At 48.8% G+C, this 19,436-nt stretch overlaps 2 protein-coding genes across 2 annotated transcripts in view; one reads left to right on the top strand and one right to left on the bottom strand.

The window, feature by feature from the left end:
• SGPP2 (sphingosine-1-phosphate phosphatase 2) overlaps positions 1 to 1,427 on the bottom strand; it is a 33,681-nt gene extending 32,254 nt beyond the window's left edge. Inside the window, exon 1 of the mRNA XM_056499165.1 lies at positions 1,139 to 1,427. Within this exon, the coding sequence (XP_056355140.1) occupies positions 1,139 to 1,327 (189 nt within the window). The 5' untranslated portion in view covers positions 1,328 to 1,427. The remainder of the gene's footprint in view (positions 1 to 1,138) is intronic.
• A 16,549-nt stretch (positions 1,428 to 17,976) lies between these two features.
• Positions 17,977 to 19,018, top strand: LOC130256951 (RING finger protein 223). Its single transcript, XM_056499124.1, has one exon. The coding sequence runs from the start codon at positions 18,012 to 18,014 to the stop codon at positions 18,855 to 18,857; it is 846 nt and encodes a 281-aa protein (XP_056355099.1). The 5' UTR covers positions 17,977 to 18,011; the 3' UTR covers positions 18,858 to 19,018.
• The last annotated feature ends 418 nt before the right edge of the window (positions 19,019 to 19,436 follow it).

Raw genomic sequence — 19,436 nt, 5'->3', positions numbered from 1 at the left:
AGCTCAGAAGTGAGCAGACTGAACTACATCTAATTGAGAAAGAGTCAAGCAGCAGCTAAGGAAGAATTTTAAATGCTTGAAATGGGAAGCTGAGCACTGGATGTGGAAAAGGGAAGAGTAAAATAGTACAGAAGGGAAGGAGTGGTAGAGTTGTGACATTCATAGCTGGTCCATGAATGGCTTATGTTGCAGGTAGAGTTTGGAAGCCCATTATCACACTTGCTTTCCAAAAGGCACCACAAAGCGATCTGCTAATGGATCCAAGTCATTACAGTAAGACAAAAAGCAGGTCGTCCGACCTGTACACATGGGTTGCATCATACCTTTCCCTGCTCCCTTCAGATACACAGGGGAATTACAGACCGTGCCGGGAAAAGCCGCGACCCGCCTGAAGCGCAGGAGCCGAGCCTGTCTCATCAGCAGGGCTGAGCCCTCGGAGCGCAGAGCGGGAGCAGGGCCGGGGACACGGCGGGAGCAGGGCCGGGGGCACAGCGGGCACAGCCGGGCGGGCACAGCCGGGCGGGCACAGTGCTGGGGGCACAGCGGGCACAGGGCCGGGGGCACGGCGGGCACAGCCGGGCGGGGGCACAGCGGGCACAGCCGGGCGGGGGCACAGCGGGCACAGCCGGGCGGGCACAGGGCCGGGGGCACAGCGGGCACAGGGCCGGGGGCACAGCGGGCACAGCCGGGCGGGCACAGGGCCGGGGGCACAGCGGGCACAGGGCCGGGGACACAGCGGGCACAGGGCTGGGGGCACAGCGGGCACAGGGCCGGGGGCAGCAGGTGCGCCCCGCACGGACAGACACCCGCAGGAGCGGAGCTGCTCCTCCCCAGCCGCATCCCGGGGCCAGGCTGCGGAGCCCCCAGGCCCTCCTGCAGGAGCCCCGCTCGCACCGACCTCCCCACCCCGGGGGAGCGCGGAGAGCCCAAAGGCTCCGGGGGAATCGGGATGCAGCGGGGCTGCGGCAGCGCACAGCGCTCCCCGCCCGCAGCCCGAGCCCTTTTCCCTCCTGCCGGCCCGGGCAGGCGGCGGGATGCGCGGGGACCCTCCCGGGGCGGCTCTGCTGAGTCACAGCCGCCCCCCGCACTCAGCCTCATTCACTCGCTCCCTCCCTCCCTCCCTCCCTCCCTCACTCACCTGCGGGCCGGGCACAGCGCGGCCGGAGCCGGCCGGGCAGCGCAGCGCACCCGCTCCATTGCAGGCGCGGCGCTCCCGGGGCCCCTCCGCGGGGTCGCCGCGCTCCTCGCCGGCGGGGAAGAGCCCGCAGGAGCGCTGGAAGCGCGCCACGGGCTGGGAGCTGCGCAGGGTGCCCAGCAGGCGGGCCATGCTGCCGCCAGCTCCGCGCAGCGCGGCCGCAGCGCGCCCCGCCGGCCGCGGGGCACCGGCAGGTGCGAATGGCCCGCCCCGCACCTGTGCGACTGGCCCGCCCCGCCCCGCTCCGGCCGCACAGGTGAGATTGGCCCGCACAGGTGTGATTGTCCCGCCCCGCCCCTCCCGCACAGGTGAGATTGTCCCGCCCCGCCCCTCCCGCACAGGTGTGATTGTCCCGCCCCGCCCCTCCCGCACAGGTGAGATTGTCCCGCCCCGCTCCTCCCGCACAGGTGCGATTGTCCCGTCCCGCTCCTCCCGCACAGGTGAGATTGTCCCGTCCCGCTCCTCCCGCACAGGTGCGATTGTCCCGCTCCTCCCGCACAGGTGTGATTGTCCCGCCCCGCCCCTCCCGCACAGGTGTGATTGTCCCGCCCCGCCCCTCCCGCACAGGTGTGATGCCCTGCCCCGCCCCTCCCGCACAGGTGCGATTGTCCCGCTCCTCCCGCACAGGTGTGATGCCCCGCCCCGCCCCTCCCGCACAGGTGTGATTGTCCCGCCCCTCCCGCACAGGTGTGATTGTCCCGCCCCGCCCCTCCCGCACAGGTGTGATGCCCTGCCCCGCCCCTCCCGCACAGGAACCCTGCCCCGCCGGGGAGCGCCCCTTGCCGGCCGGGCCCTGCGCTCCCCTCCCCGGCTCCCAGCCCCTCGGTCCCCCCTGGCATGTTCCTTTTCTTTGGTGTTTTTCCTGCCAGGATGTTCTTCCTGCTGTCTTCTTAACGTGATGATAGAATGCCCTGAATCACAGCAAGATCTTTGGGAAAAACACTTGGATGTGGATGCCATCTTCCACCAATTCATCTCACAGGTGTAAAATACTGAGCTGTCCCTGGATTGATTTTGTCCGGTTTTGGAATCAGCTTTTATTTATTTTCCCAAATATTTGTGTATCTACATTGTATACATCACATGTACATATACACCTATAAGCATACATCTCTAAGTATTTTCTCCATTTAATACAGCTATGGAGTTTCCTGCAGAAAAAGAGGACTTATCACTTGGAAGGCGTCCCTCAAGTTCTCGGGCTGCAAACCTTGCTGCAAGTGATCCCTACTGATTCCTACTTCTGAAACATTTAGCACCTCAGTTCCATCAAAGCTTTTTTTTCCCCCCTTCTTTTTAGAACAGCCCATTTCTGTTCCCATAAATACATTTTGTAAAAGGATTGCACAATCATCATTTGCTCAACATAGACTTGTTTAAAGTTTGTTGCTTTTTTTTCATTCTCAAATCCCCCAAATCATGCAAGATTGCATCAAGGCTTTTTTTTCTAGTGTGCTTGGAAACCAAAGCCACTTTTCCTTTTTAGCAAGTCAGTGTGTCCCTGTGACACAGTTTGGGCTGTCTGTGGGAGATGCTCACTCAGGCCCCAGAGTGCCAGTGCTCTCGATATGGCAGAGTCATCTCATCACCCAGCCTGGGCAGATCTCATCGAATTGTTTGTGTGATTCATTTTATTTTATCTTCTCCAAACGCAATCTTCTGTCAGTAGAGGTTTGCCCAACCTCAGGTGACATCATGTGTGGGTGTTTTCCTCACTGCTGCTGTGTGCACACACTCAGCCCTGGCCATGATGACAGGCTCCCCTGCCAGCAGAACCAGCTCACAGGGACTGAGCAGGGAGGCAGCCCATGCAAGTTATGTGCTTGTACTCTTTTACTTGGGGGAATTATTTATTGTTTGCCTCTGGGTCTGTTTTTCAATAGCTGTAAAATTTAAAAGGTGCACTCATAAGTATCTGGGAAACATTTGTCTTTTTTTTCCTTTTCCTCAGATATGTGAAAAACCTACAGGCATGGAATTTTAATTAAAAATTGTATTTATATTGCTTAATTCCTTCTACATAGACTGACTTCAGTAAGTCTGAATGTATTCAGATCATAGTCCCTTCAGGGTTATTTTCGCTGCGCTGCAGAGTCTTCAAAACTATTTCATTCTTATTTTGTCCACCTATATGTCAACATGTACAAAAATCTGTGACATGTTAATTTGAAGAGTAAAATTACACCCCTGCTGGTGCAGCTGGGAGCCTTGCCACTGATGCCAGAGGGATAGGATCTCATCCAGGGACACAGTGCAAAGCAGGAAGGCAGGAATGAAAGTGCATGGCTGGGGCCAGCACTTGGTGGGTATCTTAAAACATCTCTTTGCCAACCACAAGTCAATATTTATCTGATCTGCCTACATAGTTATGTCATTATAATACTTCCCAGGTATTAAAATAGAACTGAGTGCTCACAGCCAGCTTCTCCCTAATTCCTCCTCAGGTGCACACTTAGGTTAGTGGGTGTGTGTCTCAGTGAGGATGTCAGCATTCAGTTGAGGAGAATTCAGGTTTCATTAATCAAACTTACTCTAAACTTAATAGAGAGAAAAAATAAGGGGGAAATTTCTACTTATTAATTGTAATATGCCTTGTCCATGTCCTGGAGTCAACATGAGTGATTACAAGTACTACAAGAGCTGATAATGGAAGTCTGTGACCCTTTTTTTGCCATGGAAAGTGAAGGAATTTGTGGGAGTTATGTTCCTAATATAGACTGATGTCTGGAGTGAAGGAAACTTTTCAGGTCCAGTTTCATAGAATTATAGAATATCCTGACTGGAAGGGACTCAGAAGGATCATCAAAGGATCATCATCATCAACTCCTGGTCCTGCAGAGCCCCAAGAGTCACACCCTGTGCCTGAGAGCAGTGCCCAAAGGCTTCCTGGGCTCTGCAGGCTGTGGCCACGTCCCTGGGGAGCTGTTCCAGTGCCCAACACCCCCTGGGTGAGACACCTTGTCCTGGGATGCAGCTAACCCTGGCTCAGCCTCCTGCTGCTCCTTCAGCTCCTGAGCCTGGGCACAAGGGCAGAGATCAGTGCCTGCCCCTCCACTCCCCTGCTTGAGGAAGATGCAGACTGTGATGAAGACATTCCCTCAGTCTCTTCTCCAGGCTGAATAAGCCAGGTGACCTCAGCTGTTTCTGAGGCTTTCTGAGCTGTTTCTCTGTGGCTTCCCTGCTAGACCATTCACCATCTTCCTAAGTTTAGGAAGAAGAAAACTCATTAGTGGCTTTTGGACATTTTCTTAGGAAGATAATGACCAATCTAATCAAACTGCCTCTAACACCTCCCTTCAACCAATTTTTTAACCAGCTAGCAAACACAAACCAAACCCATCTCAGGAGCAGAGGTTTCCCCTGACTTGTGCTCCTGTGGCTTTAGGGGAAAATGACAACTTGAGCTGCCTGATGACCCCAGTCAGGATACACTTATTTCCACTTTTGTCTATCCAGCACAGAACATATTTGGACACAGCTGCAGGATTCAGCAGCTTGGGCAGGGGGAACAGGAAAAGGGAAATAGAGATGCTTCCAGGATGGGACCACAGCACAGGAGTGGGAGGTGTTTGGGCCATGGACAGGATGGAGGATTTGAGGAGAGAAGCAAGGGCAGAAGACTGAAAATGTCTAGTAATGTGAAAATGTAAAAATCTATATGAACCTTATTTTACCATTTCTACTGCTCACAGAATGACCTGTTTACTATTGCTCAAAGCAAGAGTATAAATCAATAATTTTCTATTCCCTTCATGAAACAATGTTCTAATGGCCTTGTCCAGAGACTTACCTCCCATTAGTCCTGATGGGCAAGAAAAATACTCAGTATTTGGCCCCTTGAAAGACTTGCATTAGAAAGAGCTCCCTAAATTTAACAATTAAAAAAAAAATAAATCCAAGAACTGTCCCACACTTTGCATGACCCACACATATTTCCAGAGATTTAGAAAGGCAAACTTCTGTAAAACCAGTGGAACCAATTTTACTGCAAAAGACTAGATGAGTAGAATTCTGAGAGTGTTTAAAAGAAGTTATTTATATACTGTCCAGTAGCAAAAATAAAAAGCTTTTAAAGCTTTATCTAGTGAAACTGCCACATCCAGAGCCAAAATATCTCACTAATAGCTGGTCAGTATTTAGCTACATTTTCACAAGGGAAGAAAATCACCCCTGGGCTGAGGAAAAGCATGAAAGATGAGAATACAAAGGATTACTTTTGAGAAGGCTGAGAATAGTGCCTTGTGCTGAAGGCATTTCCTCAACAACAACGGGTGTCATTGTCATGATGGTGGATAATTTTGCCTTCAGCATCAACAAAGTTAAGAGTGAAGTACAAATTCCAGGGCTGGGGGTGGATGATGATGCTAGGAGAGCACAGCTCAGTTTTCAGATGTCATCTGAGTTTGCAATCCTGACAGCCAGATAAGCCTTGTTTACCCTCATAAGCTGAGGGAATGGGTCTGGAGGAGCAAAATACAAGCACAGCTTTTACTGTCACTCTGCAGACAGCAGCCACATTTCACTGTGGAAGATCACACTTGGAATTACTTCAGCTGGGATGCCTCTGAGGAGGCTGTGGCTTGTTAGTTACAAACACATCTGTCAGGACTGTAGTTTTCCAAACAATAAACCACTGAAATGACAGGAACATGAACAAACTGAAGCCCCTGCTGAAAGAATTGCAGTAGGTGGAGAGGCACTGCATGATGAGATGTCTGTACCAGGGTTATCTGCCTCAGCAGCATCTCTGATTCCTGCAGGGGTGGTGGAGATTTGCCAGCAGAGCTACAAACATCACTGGGACCTGGGACCACTGAACTTGGCAGTGAGATGTGGGCTGTGCCAGAGGGAGGGGTGGCTCTCAGAAAACACACAGATCCTTTGGCCATGAAGTGACAGGAATCCCAACTCATCAAGTACCACAGCATTGTACTTAAACAGGTTTGAACAAATTTTCTCTTCAGCTTCATCACACTTGTTTTCATTTCCTCAGTCGTTTTCTTGACATACTCAGAGCCCAACCCTTACTTCCATCTTCCTTCACCATTTTTTGGCAATTTGCATATTTTTACTCTTCGTACTGAGAAAGAAACCATTAAAATGTGCATGCTTTAATACCACAAGTTACAAGTACTCTTTTTATAAGACTTTTGCTTTTTCATTCTATTTAGTTGACAAGTTACTGAACACATTATTTTGGATCTGAGACTTTAAGTACTGAATGTCAGACCCAACCACCCACTAACCTTGCAGGCAACAAAATGGAGCTTTCTCAGATTAGCTGGAGGAACTGAAATTTTGAAATATGGCGAAGAGATGAAAAAAATCTGTAGAAATTGCCCTTGGAAACCAACACATGAGAGACTATGGTTTCCACAGCACTTGAATTTTTTGGTTTTGATTCAATGCCTATCAAAGGTCAAATAAAATCCACTTTGAAGAAATGTTTTCAGAAACAAAAAATTGCAGGAAAGGCCAATAAAGAAAGAATTGTAACAGGAGTCTGCACAGCTGTAATGGGTCTCAAGTCTGCATATTTTGTAGGCCTTTTCTGAAAAGAGGAAATGTTTTTTATGCCAATATCTTCATTAGTTTAGCTGAGTGATACAGAAAGATTTGAACCTGTGATACCTCTGCAGCCTGCAATGCACTGAACACACAGAAATTGTCATTGCACAGGTCAGAAAATGTAAAGCTCCAGCACATAGTGTGTGTTACATACATCAGTCCTTTGGTTCCCAACTGCTCATCAAGTCCTACAACTATAGATATGGAGGAAAATGGAACTGTAGAGCCATTTGGTAATAATATCACATAAATTTATTATAAAATCCTTATTTTATATATATGTGACTGTATTTTCAGTTTTAGAGAAAGTAAGTACAAAAGCAAAGCAAAGTTTAGAACTTGAGAAGATGAAAGCAGCTCCAGAAACAGCAAGAAAGGAAATGTGTTGAAGCTGTGGCTGCTGTCTTGGGTAGAAATAATTAACTTTTCTGTTTGCAGTGTAAGTAACCAGATAATTCCATGTAATTGCTTATGATTAGCATTGCTTGAAATGATATTGCTAATTTCCAGTGAAGATTAGCATGTTATTTAAATAATTATTCTGCACCATATCACTTGGACACTTCAATTGCATGTATATCTACTGTGAAATTCCTAGAGGTGTTCACAATGTGTCTGGTTATTTTTGTCTATGCCAGACCTTTGCTATTGCACTGCTTTAGGAAACAACAGCAGAAGAACAATTAATAATGTTGTATTGAAATGCTGAACTTAACCCCTGAGAATTTTTAAAAACTTAACTATCATTAAGGATTGGCCTGTCTGATCATCTTGTTTAAAATACCATATACTAGCTCTCTGGAAAAAAGAATCTGATCTTATCAACAACAGTCTAGGCTTAAAATGGTAAAAACTTCTCTTTCTCTGGGCTGAGTGTTGCCTCAATGGAGTTGAAACTGTGGAAAGGGCTTTTAGTGGGTTTTTTTTTTGCAGCAGCAGCAGCTCCCATGCTTCTGTCTGGTGATCTCTGCTTACAGCACTCAGTGCCTGCACTGAAGGGATGGCACAAAGACCAGGGAATTCAGCAGGTTCTGTGAATCACTCCTGCAAAAGGGCCTGGAGGGTGTTTGCTAAGGGTGACAGCTCCAGATCCTCACAAGCAGCTCCCCTGGAAATGGTCAGGCTGGTAGCACACCTTTGCTGAAGAGACACGAGCACTGCTGGAGGGGCACAGCTGAGCTAACATCCTTTCCCTTGCTTGCTTTATTCTGAGACATCTCCTGGCATGGGCTCTTCAATGAATCCTCATTCAGCAAGTGTAAAAATGGAGACAAGGTTACAGCTCTCAAGTAATTATTATCAAATACAGAGTAATACCCTGATTTTACAACTGTCTTTTCCTTCAAGAAAGCATTATTCTGGAAAAGCCAGCTTTGCTCTGAGCCCACATGCACAGCAGGAAGCCTGAGCACAGTGTGCTGCCTCTGAGCAGTCAGTGCTAATGGGCAGCTCACAGCCAGCACACACAGAACCGAACAAAAACTGGGAAAAAGGAGCTGCTGATTTTAATCCTGCACCTTTTCTGGGGCACAAGTAATTGATGCTCACCAGTTCTGGGGAGCAGAGGTGTATCTTGCCCTGCCAGAGACCACTTTCTGATGCCCTCTGTACACAGCGTGCTCTGCATGGTTCTTCCCCACGCTCAGAGCCGAGGATGGATCTGCAAGCCCAGCACCTCTCTGCCCTGCCCCTTGACAGCTTCTCCCTTGTGGCACCTTACATGCAGGCACCAAACTCCCTGCCATCACCTCTAAAGCTGCAGCTTTTTGTGTTCCCAGTGTTTATCCCTGCACTATGGCAGCATGAGTCACTGCTGCAAACGCTGCTGGAACGCGAGAGACGGACGGATCTTTTCTTTTGTCCAAAATCTATTTGCAGCATGAGCTGGCCACTGCCAGGGCAGGTCAGCCTGGCCAGCAGGATTGCTTGGTCCCTGCAGAGACTCAGCCAACAAAAAGCATCCTGTGAAGGGCAACAGAGGCTTCTGCTGGGAGCTGCTCATCTCTTTTTTTCAGGCAATTTATGAGTTTCAGCAAAAAGTCTGTTCAGGAGTGAACAGGTCAGAGAAAAAAGGGTGGGAGTGGAAAACAAGCAAATAAATGGATTGAGATTTGTGCAGCCAGTTCATAGGTTTATCTTTAGTTCATATATTTATTTTGTTTGCATGTTTGAACTTTGCATAACTAATGCCTTTCAAACTGCTAAAAAATACATGCTCAGTCAATTCATTCAACTATGAACAGCTTTGAAATTTTCTACTTTTTATTCTATTCCACCCACATTACAGATGTCATCCAAAAAAACATAAATAGCTCTTGGGTTTTCTGCTTTATTTCTACTATTTACATGAAAAACCTTAATGTCATTGATCCTGTTTTAAAGACAGCAAAAAATCCCACATCCATATGTCAATGCTTTGACATTGATTGACTGGCAGTAAGCCAAGAAGGATACATATGCACATTTTTTAAGGTATAGTAGATAGAAACAACCATTAGGAGGTCTGAGAGCATTTACCTTGATTCATTCCACTTCAAATAGTGGAAGCTGTGATATTAACTATACATGGCAGTGGGAAAAACCTTTAATAACCTGTGACTTAGCCCTGATTCTAGAAACTACTACTCAGCTGCTCTTGAAGCAGAGACCCTGCTATTCTGCTGTTCATACATGTGGATAAATGAAGCTGACTCTTCCAGGTGTCACCAGTGTGTTTCCAGAGCCTGAGTCTGTCCTGCCCTTCCTTTGAAAAACCCTTAGAAATGTGACCATCTTTGGACCAGTGGAAGGAAAAAAGGAAAAGGGGCCCATATGGAAGCCAGAAATAGAGGGCAAAGCTCCATTTAGAGACTCCCCAGAGCCACCACTGAACTGGGGGCAGGCAGATAGAGCAGGGGGCTTGCCTGGGCAGCTCCCTCATCCCTCTTCAGAATAGAACCATAAATGATCCTTCACCTCTCATAAATTACAGTAGGAGTGATTTTCTACTACACCTGGAGTGATTTTCTACTATAGCTCATTCCAGACCAAACATTTCACTGTTGGAATGCATTTAAATATCACCAAATGGTAAGCTGGGGGTGGGGTGAGAGGTTGAACTTTTGTTTTGCAAGAGACAAATATGTCCATACTTTGCTACCACCCTTTAATGCAAACTCTATCAACTGCATGTAGGGTTATATTAATATTATTTTTAGCTATCTTGGCAAAATATTTCCTCTGCATCAAGAATGTCAGATGTCATCTGAGGGGTGTTCAACCACACCTGAGAGAAGCTGCTGCAGCCTCTGACTGGGAGGGTGGGTGTGAGGGCAGCAAGACTTGAGACATCCAGTGGTTGTTTCAGAGAAGACATCCATGCCCACCCCATTATCTCTCTATTTATTTGTGCTCTTTTGGGGAGTATTCAGTTTTGAAAAGCAATGGCAGCACACAGAACTTCTAACTATGATTGTGGACTATCCATTACAAATCACCCATCTGGCTGGCAGCTTTCCTGGCAATGGCTGAAGGGAAAATCAGATTTTAACTCCCTTCCTTAGTGGTTATGAGGTCTCTTGCAGTGCAAGAGTTGAGAGAAGTTGCATTCCTTGGGAGCTTTCTTGCATTAGCATCTACAAATCCAAACCACATCTCTTAACTCAATGCTCAAGCTCCCTGCAGAATTAATACAGAAACTTGGAATAAACTTCTAAAATCTTATTTGAAGCCTTAGGCAGTCCAAAAGACAAGACAACATGAATAAATAAACCAAAAATATTGATCTAAATACACTGGGTAAAAATGTTTCTCTGAGATTAGGGGATAAGGTTTTTGAGGGCACTTCAGAGATCTGAAGTGGTCCTAAGAAAAATGCTCTCAAATATGGTATTTTTCTCTCTACTCAGAAAACAGATCTATACAGTCAGTATAGACCAACATATATCTCCTAAAATGAGATACATGTTGATTTCTAGCATGAAGAACAAATTGCTTCTTCTGTTGTTGATAAAATCATCCAAAGGTCTATTTTGAAGTCCATGCCAAACTAAGCTTGTTTTTTACTGATTTTATAATCTGCATATGAAAGACTTCATCTGGAATGGAACCTCAGCCAGGATCCTGATTATATTCCCTCAGTCTAAAAGCAGAAAACTTGTGCATGCAGGGCCTGATTCTATACTCTCCAAGGAAGGTGCAACTAGAATAACAGCAATAAATCCAGTGGAATTCTTCCAAACTGACATTTACTACTGTGTCTACAAATTTAGTCCACATATTTTTGGGGAAAACAGTTGAATAAGAAATGGCAATTTAATCAATTTTCAGTTATTCTTACTCATAAAACTCAGGAACCATACGCTCTTCAATTAATGTAATTTAGATTTTAAATTAGGATGAAGGAATCTCTTTCTTGACTCAGCTAGGATGGCATTTTTAGCTAATTGAAGAGTTTTCTCTCCAAAGGTTACATCCTGACTTCTCACATCCCAGTTGTGAGTTGGTTTCATTACAAAATATTTCATATCTAATCAACCCATTAGAATCAAGCTTCTCAACTTCCTTACCAGTCCTATGAGAAGGAGTGGGCCAGCAGCAGGGACAATGCAGCAGGAGCATGCCAAGCAGCACATCAGATATCCCTGTCCTTCTAGAGTTACAGTCACCCCTGGCAGGGCGGGCTGGGAAGCTGGCAGCATCCCCCCTGGCAGCCTCCATCCCCTGTAAGGCTGGAGATCTCTTCATCCTGTCTGAGCCACTTGGCTTGCTCAGCACAGCCAGCTAACCTGCTCCTGCATCCCTCTGAGCCATCTCTTCCAGAGGCTGTGCAGTCCTGCAGTCAGGTTTCCTTCATACACGAGATCTTCCCAGTCCCTGCTCCTCCTTGCTCCTGCCTGAACGTTTCCTTCCTAAAGGCACCAAAGCACACACAGTACGTGGTTGGTACAGCAACAAAACAATGCTTTCTGTTGTCATCTAGAATTGTCCCTAATTCAGCCCTAACACTTGGTTTTTGCTTTTCTGACTAATACATATTTTAAAAGCAGAGGCTCGGCTTCTCCAGGGTCACAAATACCCAGGTAGGTTTTAGGCTCATGTCAAGTGCTGTTTAAATTTGCTATTTCTTGTGAGAAGGTATGAAAGTTTATTTTAAAATCACGAAAAAAACCCCAACAAACTAACTCACATATGTTCACTTCAGCTCAAAACAAACAAATTATAATTTTAATATCTGCATATATGCAAAAGTATGAATGCAAGAAAAAAAAAATCCTGAATTCTTCACCTGTTTCTCATTTGGAATTGATTCAAGCACATATACATGATATTATGGTCAGAGCAACAGTAGTTGTTTCCAAGTGTCTTAAAAAAAAAAAAAATGTCCCTGTCATTTTCAAGGACAAAAACTTGGCCACTTTGAAGCTGATGACAAAAATTCTTAACCAGCTTCACTGGCTCGGGATTTCACCAGAGATAACCATCCATCCCTATTTTAACTCAAGGTTACCAATGATATCCTGAAATAAAATCAGTAACTGGAATGTGTACTGTGTCTTCTAAACAGAGCTCCCAAAGGACTAAGTAATCTTCTAAAGTGATTCCATAGACTATGTCATTGCAATGCAAGGACAATTTGGGTAGCAAAAAGTAACAGCCCAAGAGCTAATAGCTGTGCTAGCATTCACTAATTACTCTAATTGCAATTAATAATAATTATTAATCTTGTTTTTATACGTTTTCCTACCCAGCTGCTTTACTGTGGCCAACATAACCATAATTTTGAGCCCCAAGGTGCCACTGAGACACTGCAGCTCCATATCTGAAAATGCCCTGATCAGCAGAAATCTCTCTCTTTGCAGAGGCTGCTGCTCCAAGCAAGCCCAAACAGGCTCTGTCAGCCCCACACTGACACCTAATCCAGCATCCAGTGTTGGATTAAATTTTCACTACTGAAAGCACAGAAAACACAGCTGGCTAAAACAAAGGACTTCCCTGAGGTTTCCCCTCCTTTTCTCTTTTTAGATTGGTTTTTTTTTTTTTTTTTAAACCCAACAAGGAAATTCCTGGATTCTTGATTCAGTTATGTCATCACCACAGGGTTTGAAGAGGTGCCATTAGCTTAGGAGAAGGTAAATTTTATACAAATACATTTGATCCAAAAGCTGCAGCTAACCTGGAAGACTGCACCAATTTAAATACTGTTTTCTAAAAGATCAACAAAATCCCTGCAAACACCCAGGGCAGAGCTGCCCTAACACAGCTGCTGCTCCAAGGAGCCATGAATAACGTGCCACACCACAGGAGATGGGGACTCCTTTGGTGGGTGTCACTGCTCTGCAGCCTGAGGGAGCAAGGGGAGCACAGCTCAGGAGCCCAAACGATCCAACACAATATTCCCAAGGGCTGGATCAAACCTAGGTGTGCACAGGAACACCAGAGTCACCTCTGCCCAACTGCAGAGCCAGCCTGTCTCTGCCATCAGCTTAAACACTTCTGAGCTGGGTTTCCTGTGGATAGCACATCTGTGGGGATCTCTGTGCTGTTCAAGCTCAGCTATTTGAGAAGGAGATGCACACACTGGACATGCCCTCACAACTAATGGTTTCTCATCATTTCTTAACAAAAGCTTGTAATGCAGTTATAGGAAAGAAATGGATGGGAACAATGAGAATTATTCCCATCAGAAATTATGCATCACCCCCAGGTTTAAGCCTCACCTTTTTACTGCTAATGAACCTGTTGCACAATTTGGCATCAGACTGATGCCAATGAGGGTGTGTCTGTGATTGGGGCTGCAGGTCAACACTGAGTGAGGAGGAGAAGCTTAAAGCTTAACCTAGGAGAAAAGAGAAAGCAGAGACCTCACAAGCAGAGGTGAGTGGTCAGCAAAGGTCTGTCCTTCACACATTTCTCATTTCCTGAGGCAACTGAATTAGGACAGTATTTAACAGATACAAAGCAAGAAAGGCTTTTCTGGGGGGAGAGTGGTGTCAAACACTGTATTCCTGCATCTACTTCTGCACCTTTACTGTTATATACATTAAGGGATTAACATATTTTTATATGGCTGTGACTGATGTAGAATTGCTCATAACTGTAATCCATTTTCTCTTTTTCAGCTCCCTGAAATGGCCTGCAAATGTTATTGAAAATGAATGTTCCTTTCAGTACTGAATGCAATAGACCAACATGCAATAGCTTTTACAGAAGTTCCAATACAGAAAAGGTAAAAAAGCACTTTAATTATAAATTATTCAGAAATACTTTTTATGAAATAAAATGTCAATGTGAAGCAAGCAGAAGATGATGCAGCATCCTATTGTGCAATGATAGGACATAAAACTAAGACATATGTTTTGCCACCCATCAAAAGTGAAAAACATACCTATTGTATAAGAATACAGATCTTCTGGGGAATTAAACTAGCTTAACATGATATTATTGCTGCAGGGGTGTATGTCAATATGTCCCTTGTGAAAAAACAGGATTCTTCAATGAAGTTTTGGGCTTGATTCATTAATTTATGCTAGTACAACTCTTCTGAGATCAAGTCTTGAACCAGCATGAAACTGGCACACTGCACAGGATAAATCAGGCCCAATATTTAACACACTAAAAATCAATTCTTACCAGCTGCAGAATTATTAAGTGGAAAAATGTGTATTTTGTAAGGGTTGTTTGCCACTTTTGCTCTGAATTTTTAACACAACTTCTGCTGAATAACAGCCAAAGTCTCCTGTAGTGTTTCAGACAAAAGTCAGTCCTCAGAATCAGCTCAGCTACATTCTGGAATTTTCTTACAATAGTTAATATATGTTTCCCACTAAAAAGCCATCCCTACAACTGACAATCCAGCTAAAAAATGCTCATTGTTATTAGAGTGACTAAAATAGAGAATACATCTGGATTTCCAGAAATACAGTAACTTTTCCAAAAATCTGAAGTAATATTTCATCTCTTCAATGCCTGCCTAGGAAGTCTTTAAATTCAGCATAGAGGTGTTTTCCAGTTCTCATGGTCCAGCTGCTCTGCTTATGAAGAATCACAGGGTCAATCACCAGAGGGATCCAGGTATGAAGCCCCCTTTAACCCCAGGCTGGGAGTGACAGAGGAGCCAGGGCAGCACCACATCACAGGGAGCAGATGTGGCACAAACCCCGTGCCTGGTGAGCCCACAGCCTCCCAGAGAGCCACAGTGGGACACTGTCCTGCAGAGACAAGGAGAAGGCTGCAGGGGATACAGCTGACCCCTCAGCTTGTCACAGCAGACTTCCCAGCCTGGCTCTGGGCTGTAGTGTCCCATGACACAGCTGTAACACACATGACAGGATGCTGGGCTGTGACAGAAGGGCTGAAATCATTAATGGCTTTGTTCCACAGTAAGGTAACTGTACGTAAATCAAGCACGCTGTGGTCCCACCTCATTTCCTCTCCTGACCACACAGCCTCTGGCATTTTCCCTCGCCCTGGCTGCAGACCTCATGCAACAACCTGCTTCCCTGAGCTGTTCCAGCAGAAAAACCCATCTAAAAAGTTTAAAGTGTTCAGCTGGATTGTCTCCAAGCACTGACTGGCTGTGTCATCACATGAGTTCCTGTGCTAGCAGAAGGGTAAGGACAGAACCTGCAAATGCCACTAGAGACACAAAGAGGTGAAGAGGAGTTGTGCTGCTCCAGAACAGAGCAGCATCTCATCAGGAGTGAGGCACCTACATGTTGTGCTAAATAATGTTCTCTAGGGACTGCACAGCACAGGATAACCTCACTTGTGTGGGACCAGGTCATCCCAGGGCTAACTGTGAACAAGGAAGTTGCTGTAACTACTCACCAGTTTTTCTCATTCTTAGTTTCAGCAAAGAAAAGAGTAAATTTAATCCTCCTTTTCCATTTAGCTGTTTTTAATGATTATTATTTTTTTAGTTATGCTCAACTTCCCCATCTATTCTATGCAGTTTTCATGCCAGAATTACAGGAAGCTTTCCCAAGGCTGACTTTCATATTCTTATTAGGTGGAGTTTCAGTTGACCTCGAGGCAGATACACATCAGATAAGAAAACTCAACACAAAAGGCTGGGGTGAAGCAGTTTGAACCAGAAATTCAGCTGACATATCTGGACTTTATTAAAGCATTTGATACAGTGCCTCAAAAAAATATGTACTTGAAATATTAATTCATATTTGTGTGGCTCTGAGGAGCCTCACATGTTTCCAAAATTGTTGTAAGTTGTAGGGTTCTGAAAGTGGCAGCAATATTAAAGAAAAGGGTAGTGCCTGGGATAAGCTGACATCTTTTAACAGTGAACTAATTAAATAGGAAGATGATGCTATCTGGGAAAGAGCAGCAAGCAAAAAAAAACCAAACCAAATGCAACAAAAATATAAGCCTACACAAAAAACAAAAACAAAACCAAACCAAAACAAAACAAAAAAAAACCCAACCAAAAACAAAATGGACAAACTATCAGAAACATGCATTTTAGAATATAAGAATGCCTAAGTAAATACAATGAGATTTTATTTTAAAAAGGGAAGTTACCAGAGTTAGATGAAAAGTTCATCAGGCAGATTAGCTGTGAGGTTGCAAACCAGTGTGGGCTTTTAAAAATGGGTAATTTTTGACTCCACAGGCCAAGTAGCTGTGCACTGCAGACAGTGGCAGTAAAAGTCACTTTCTTTCTTTGTTTTAGAGACACAACCAACATGTTAAAAGGATTTTAAGACATCTCTTAAGATGAATTATAAAAGCAATGTCTCTCTGCACAGAGAACATTCCCCTTTTTCGCTGTTCAACTTTAGCCTGTGACTTCAGTTTATGCTAAGCTATGTTCCCTCTTTTGCTAGGACAACCATCAGATCTGTCATCACAGTTTACAAATATGTTGCTTTTCATCTTTCCAACAAGTGAGTCTTTCTAAACAATGGTTCCCCCACTTTATTTAGCTCTTCAAGAATGCTCAGAGCTAAGTCCTAGCACAGACAGCACTGAGAAGGAGAGAGCTTTCCCCAGATCTGCTGTGAAGCACGCCTGATCCAGCACATCCCATGGCAGAGGAGGGGACAAGGCATCCAAGATGACACAGCTCTCAGTGCAGAGTTGATATGGCCAAGATGCAGCTTTAGCAAGACAGCAAGGCAAGTGTGCCTGAAACACGGGCCTTACTTGCCTAGAGCTGTCCTCAGAACTACAGAACAATAATCGCTGCTATGGGCTCTGCTACACCAGAAGATAAAAGAGTTTCTCCAGAGAGTGCCCTGATGAGGCAGTGCAGACTTCGATGTAGTGAAATCCATCAGGTTGTTTAACATATGACATTACCAGCTATGGACATCTCACTGTTGGATGGTTTTTCATCAAACTGGGCAAAAGCTCTCAGCTGTGCAGCGATGTCAGGATGTAAATAACAACATCAGCAGCTCCTTCCGCCTCCAGCTTCCGGAATAAAATACCTCTTATTTTTCAGCGTGCATAATGAATGAGAATCACAATGTACAAAATGTTCCTTCCGAAAAGTAGTAAAATATCAGCTACCCTGTGAGCCGCGGTGTATGAAAGAGATGTCACCCTCGCCTTCCCGTATTAACCCTTCATCTGCTATGTTCGTGCCTAACGAGTGTCATGTCATTGTAACTGCGGGTCCCAAAGCATACTGGCATTGGGGAATCCTCATCAACTGCTAAAATCAGCAGAACGCTTTAAAAAGATGCGCTCCAGGATTACAGGGCTGCCCGGCACCCAGGCGTGCTCCCCGCAGCGCTGCAGGGCGGGGTGACTGCGGGAGAGCACCGAGCCCCGCGGGTCGTGCTGCGGGGGCGGCTCCCGCCGGCGAGCCAGCAGCGAGGCGCTGGGAACCGGGACCCGGCACCGCGGCTCTGCGGAGGGCCGTGCGTGCCGTGCCGAGCCGAGCCGTGCCGTGCCGTGCCGTGCCGTGCCGTGCCGAGCCCCACCGCACCGCACCGCACCGCACCGCACCGCACCGCACGCCGGGCGGGCAGCAGAGGCCCCGCAGCCGCCGCGCACCGGCGGCCGCTCCCGGGGGCGGGCGGCGCCGATCCCGCCCCCCGCCCGCGGCAGCCGCCAGCAGCCCCCGGCACCGCCAGCGCGGCGGGGACGCAGGCAGGCGGCCGCGGCCCTCCCTCCATCCCCCGCCCTCCCCGCCGGGCGCGGCCGGAGGCGGCGGGGTCGCGGCTGCCCCGGCTCCCGCCCGCCTGCCCGGCACCCGGCACCCCCCGCCTTTCCGCGGCTCTCCGTCCCCCTCCGGCGAGATGTTATGGCCGAGCCGGCGCAGACGGGCGGCGTAGGGCAGGGCGGGCAGCGGGAAGATGAGGCGGCGGTGGCGGTGGCGGCGCCGGCGGCGGCCGCCGCCCCCAGCTCGGAGGACTACGAGTGCAAGATCTGCTACAACTACTTCGACCTGGAGCGGCGGGCGCCCAAGCTGCTGGAGTGCTTGCACACCTTCTGCCAGGAGTGCCTGAGCCAGCTGCACCTGCGCGCCGCGCAGCATCCCCCCGCCGCGGGCGCGGAGCCGGGCCCGGGGCGCTCGCCCGGCGGCTCGCTGGCCTGCCCGCTCTGCCGCCACCGCACGGCGCTGCCCGACCACCGCGTCCACGGCCTGCCGGTCAACACCAAGCTGGCCGCCGCCTGCCCGCCGCAGCTGCGGGCCCGCGACCCGGTGCCGCAGGACCGCCTGCCGCCGCTGCCGCCCCGCCGCCCGCCCCGCGCCCGGGAGGCGGCGGCCGCGCTCGCCCCGCCGCCCTCCGCCCCCGCCGGGCCGCGCTCCTCGGGCGGCGGCTACGAGAGCTGCCAGAGCTGCAAGCGGGCGGCGCTGAGCGCCGGCTGCGTGTGCGTCGTCGTCTCCTTCCTCTCCATGGTGGTGCTGCTCTTCACCGGCCTCATCTTCGTCAACCAGTACGGCGGGGACGCCGCGCCCGGCGCCGCGGCATCGCCCTCGCCGGTGGGGCCCATCTGCCTGTCGGTCGCCAGCATCCTCGCCCTCTTCTCCGTCGTCGTCACATGGCTCATCTGCTGGCTCAAGTACCGGCCCGAGGCGGCCACCGGCGGGGCCACGGCCAACGGCTCGGCGCGGGGCCGGGCCGCCCGCAGGAGCGACACGTAACCCCGGCCGAGCGGCGCTGGGCACGGCGCTGCGGGGACAGCGCTGCGGAGCCCCGGGCTGGGCTGTGCGGGGACAGCGCTGCGGAGCCCCGGGCTGGGCTGTGCGGGGACAGCGCTGCCGAGCCCCGGGCGGTGCGGGGACAGCGCTGCGGAGCCCCGGGCGGTGCGGGGACAGCGCTGCCGAGCCCCGGGCTGGGCTGTGCGGGGACAGCGCTGCCGAGCCCCGGGCGGTGCGGGGACAGCGCTGCGGAGCCCCGGGCGGTGCGGGGACAGCGCTGATGAGCCCCGGGCTGGGCGGTGCGGGGACAGCGCTGCGGAGCCCCGAGCTGGGCTGTGCGGGGACAGCGCTGATGAGCCCCGGGCTGGGCTGTGCGGGGACAGCGCTGCCGAGCCCTGGGCTGGGCGGGGACAGCGCTGCGGAGCCCCGGGCTGGGCGGTGCGGGGACAGCGCTGCGGAGCCCCGGGCTGGGCGGTGCGGGGACAGCGCTGCGGAGCCCCGGGCGGGCAGTGAGCCCCGAGCGGCGGCAGGGCAGCGCACGGGCGGGGCGGGGTGAGCGGTGCCAGCCGTGCCCCGGCCCCC

Source organism: Oenanthe melanoleuca, chromosome 9 (genome assembly GCF_029582105.1).
Source record: "Oenanthe melanoleuca isolate GR-GAL-2019-014 chromosome 9, OMel1.0, whole genome shotgun sequence".
Taxonomy (NCBI): Eukaryota; Metazoa; Chordata; class Aves; order Passeriformes; family Muscicapidae; genus Oenanthe; species Oenanthe melanoleuca.
Note: the sequence above shows the minus strand (reverse complement) of the source record. Positions and strands in the feature narration are given on the sequence as shown.

Excerpts from the sequence above, each read along its gene's own strand:
- LOC130256951 (XM_056499124.1), top strand. The coding sequence starts at position 18,012 with ATGGCCGAGCCGGCGCAGACGGGCGGCGTAGGGCAGGGCGGGCAGCGG.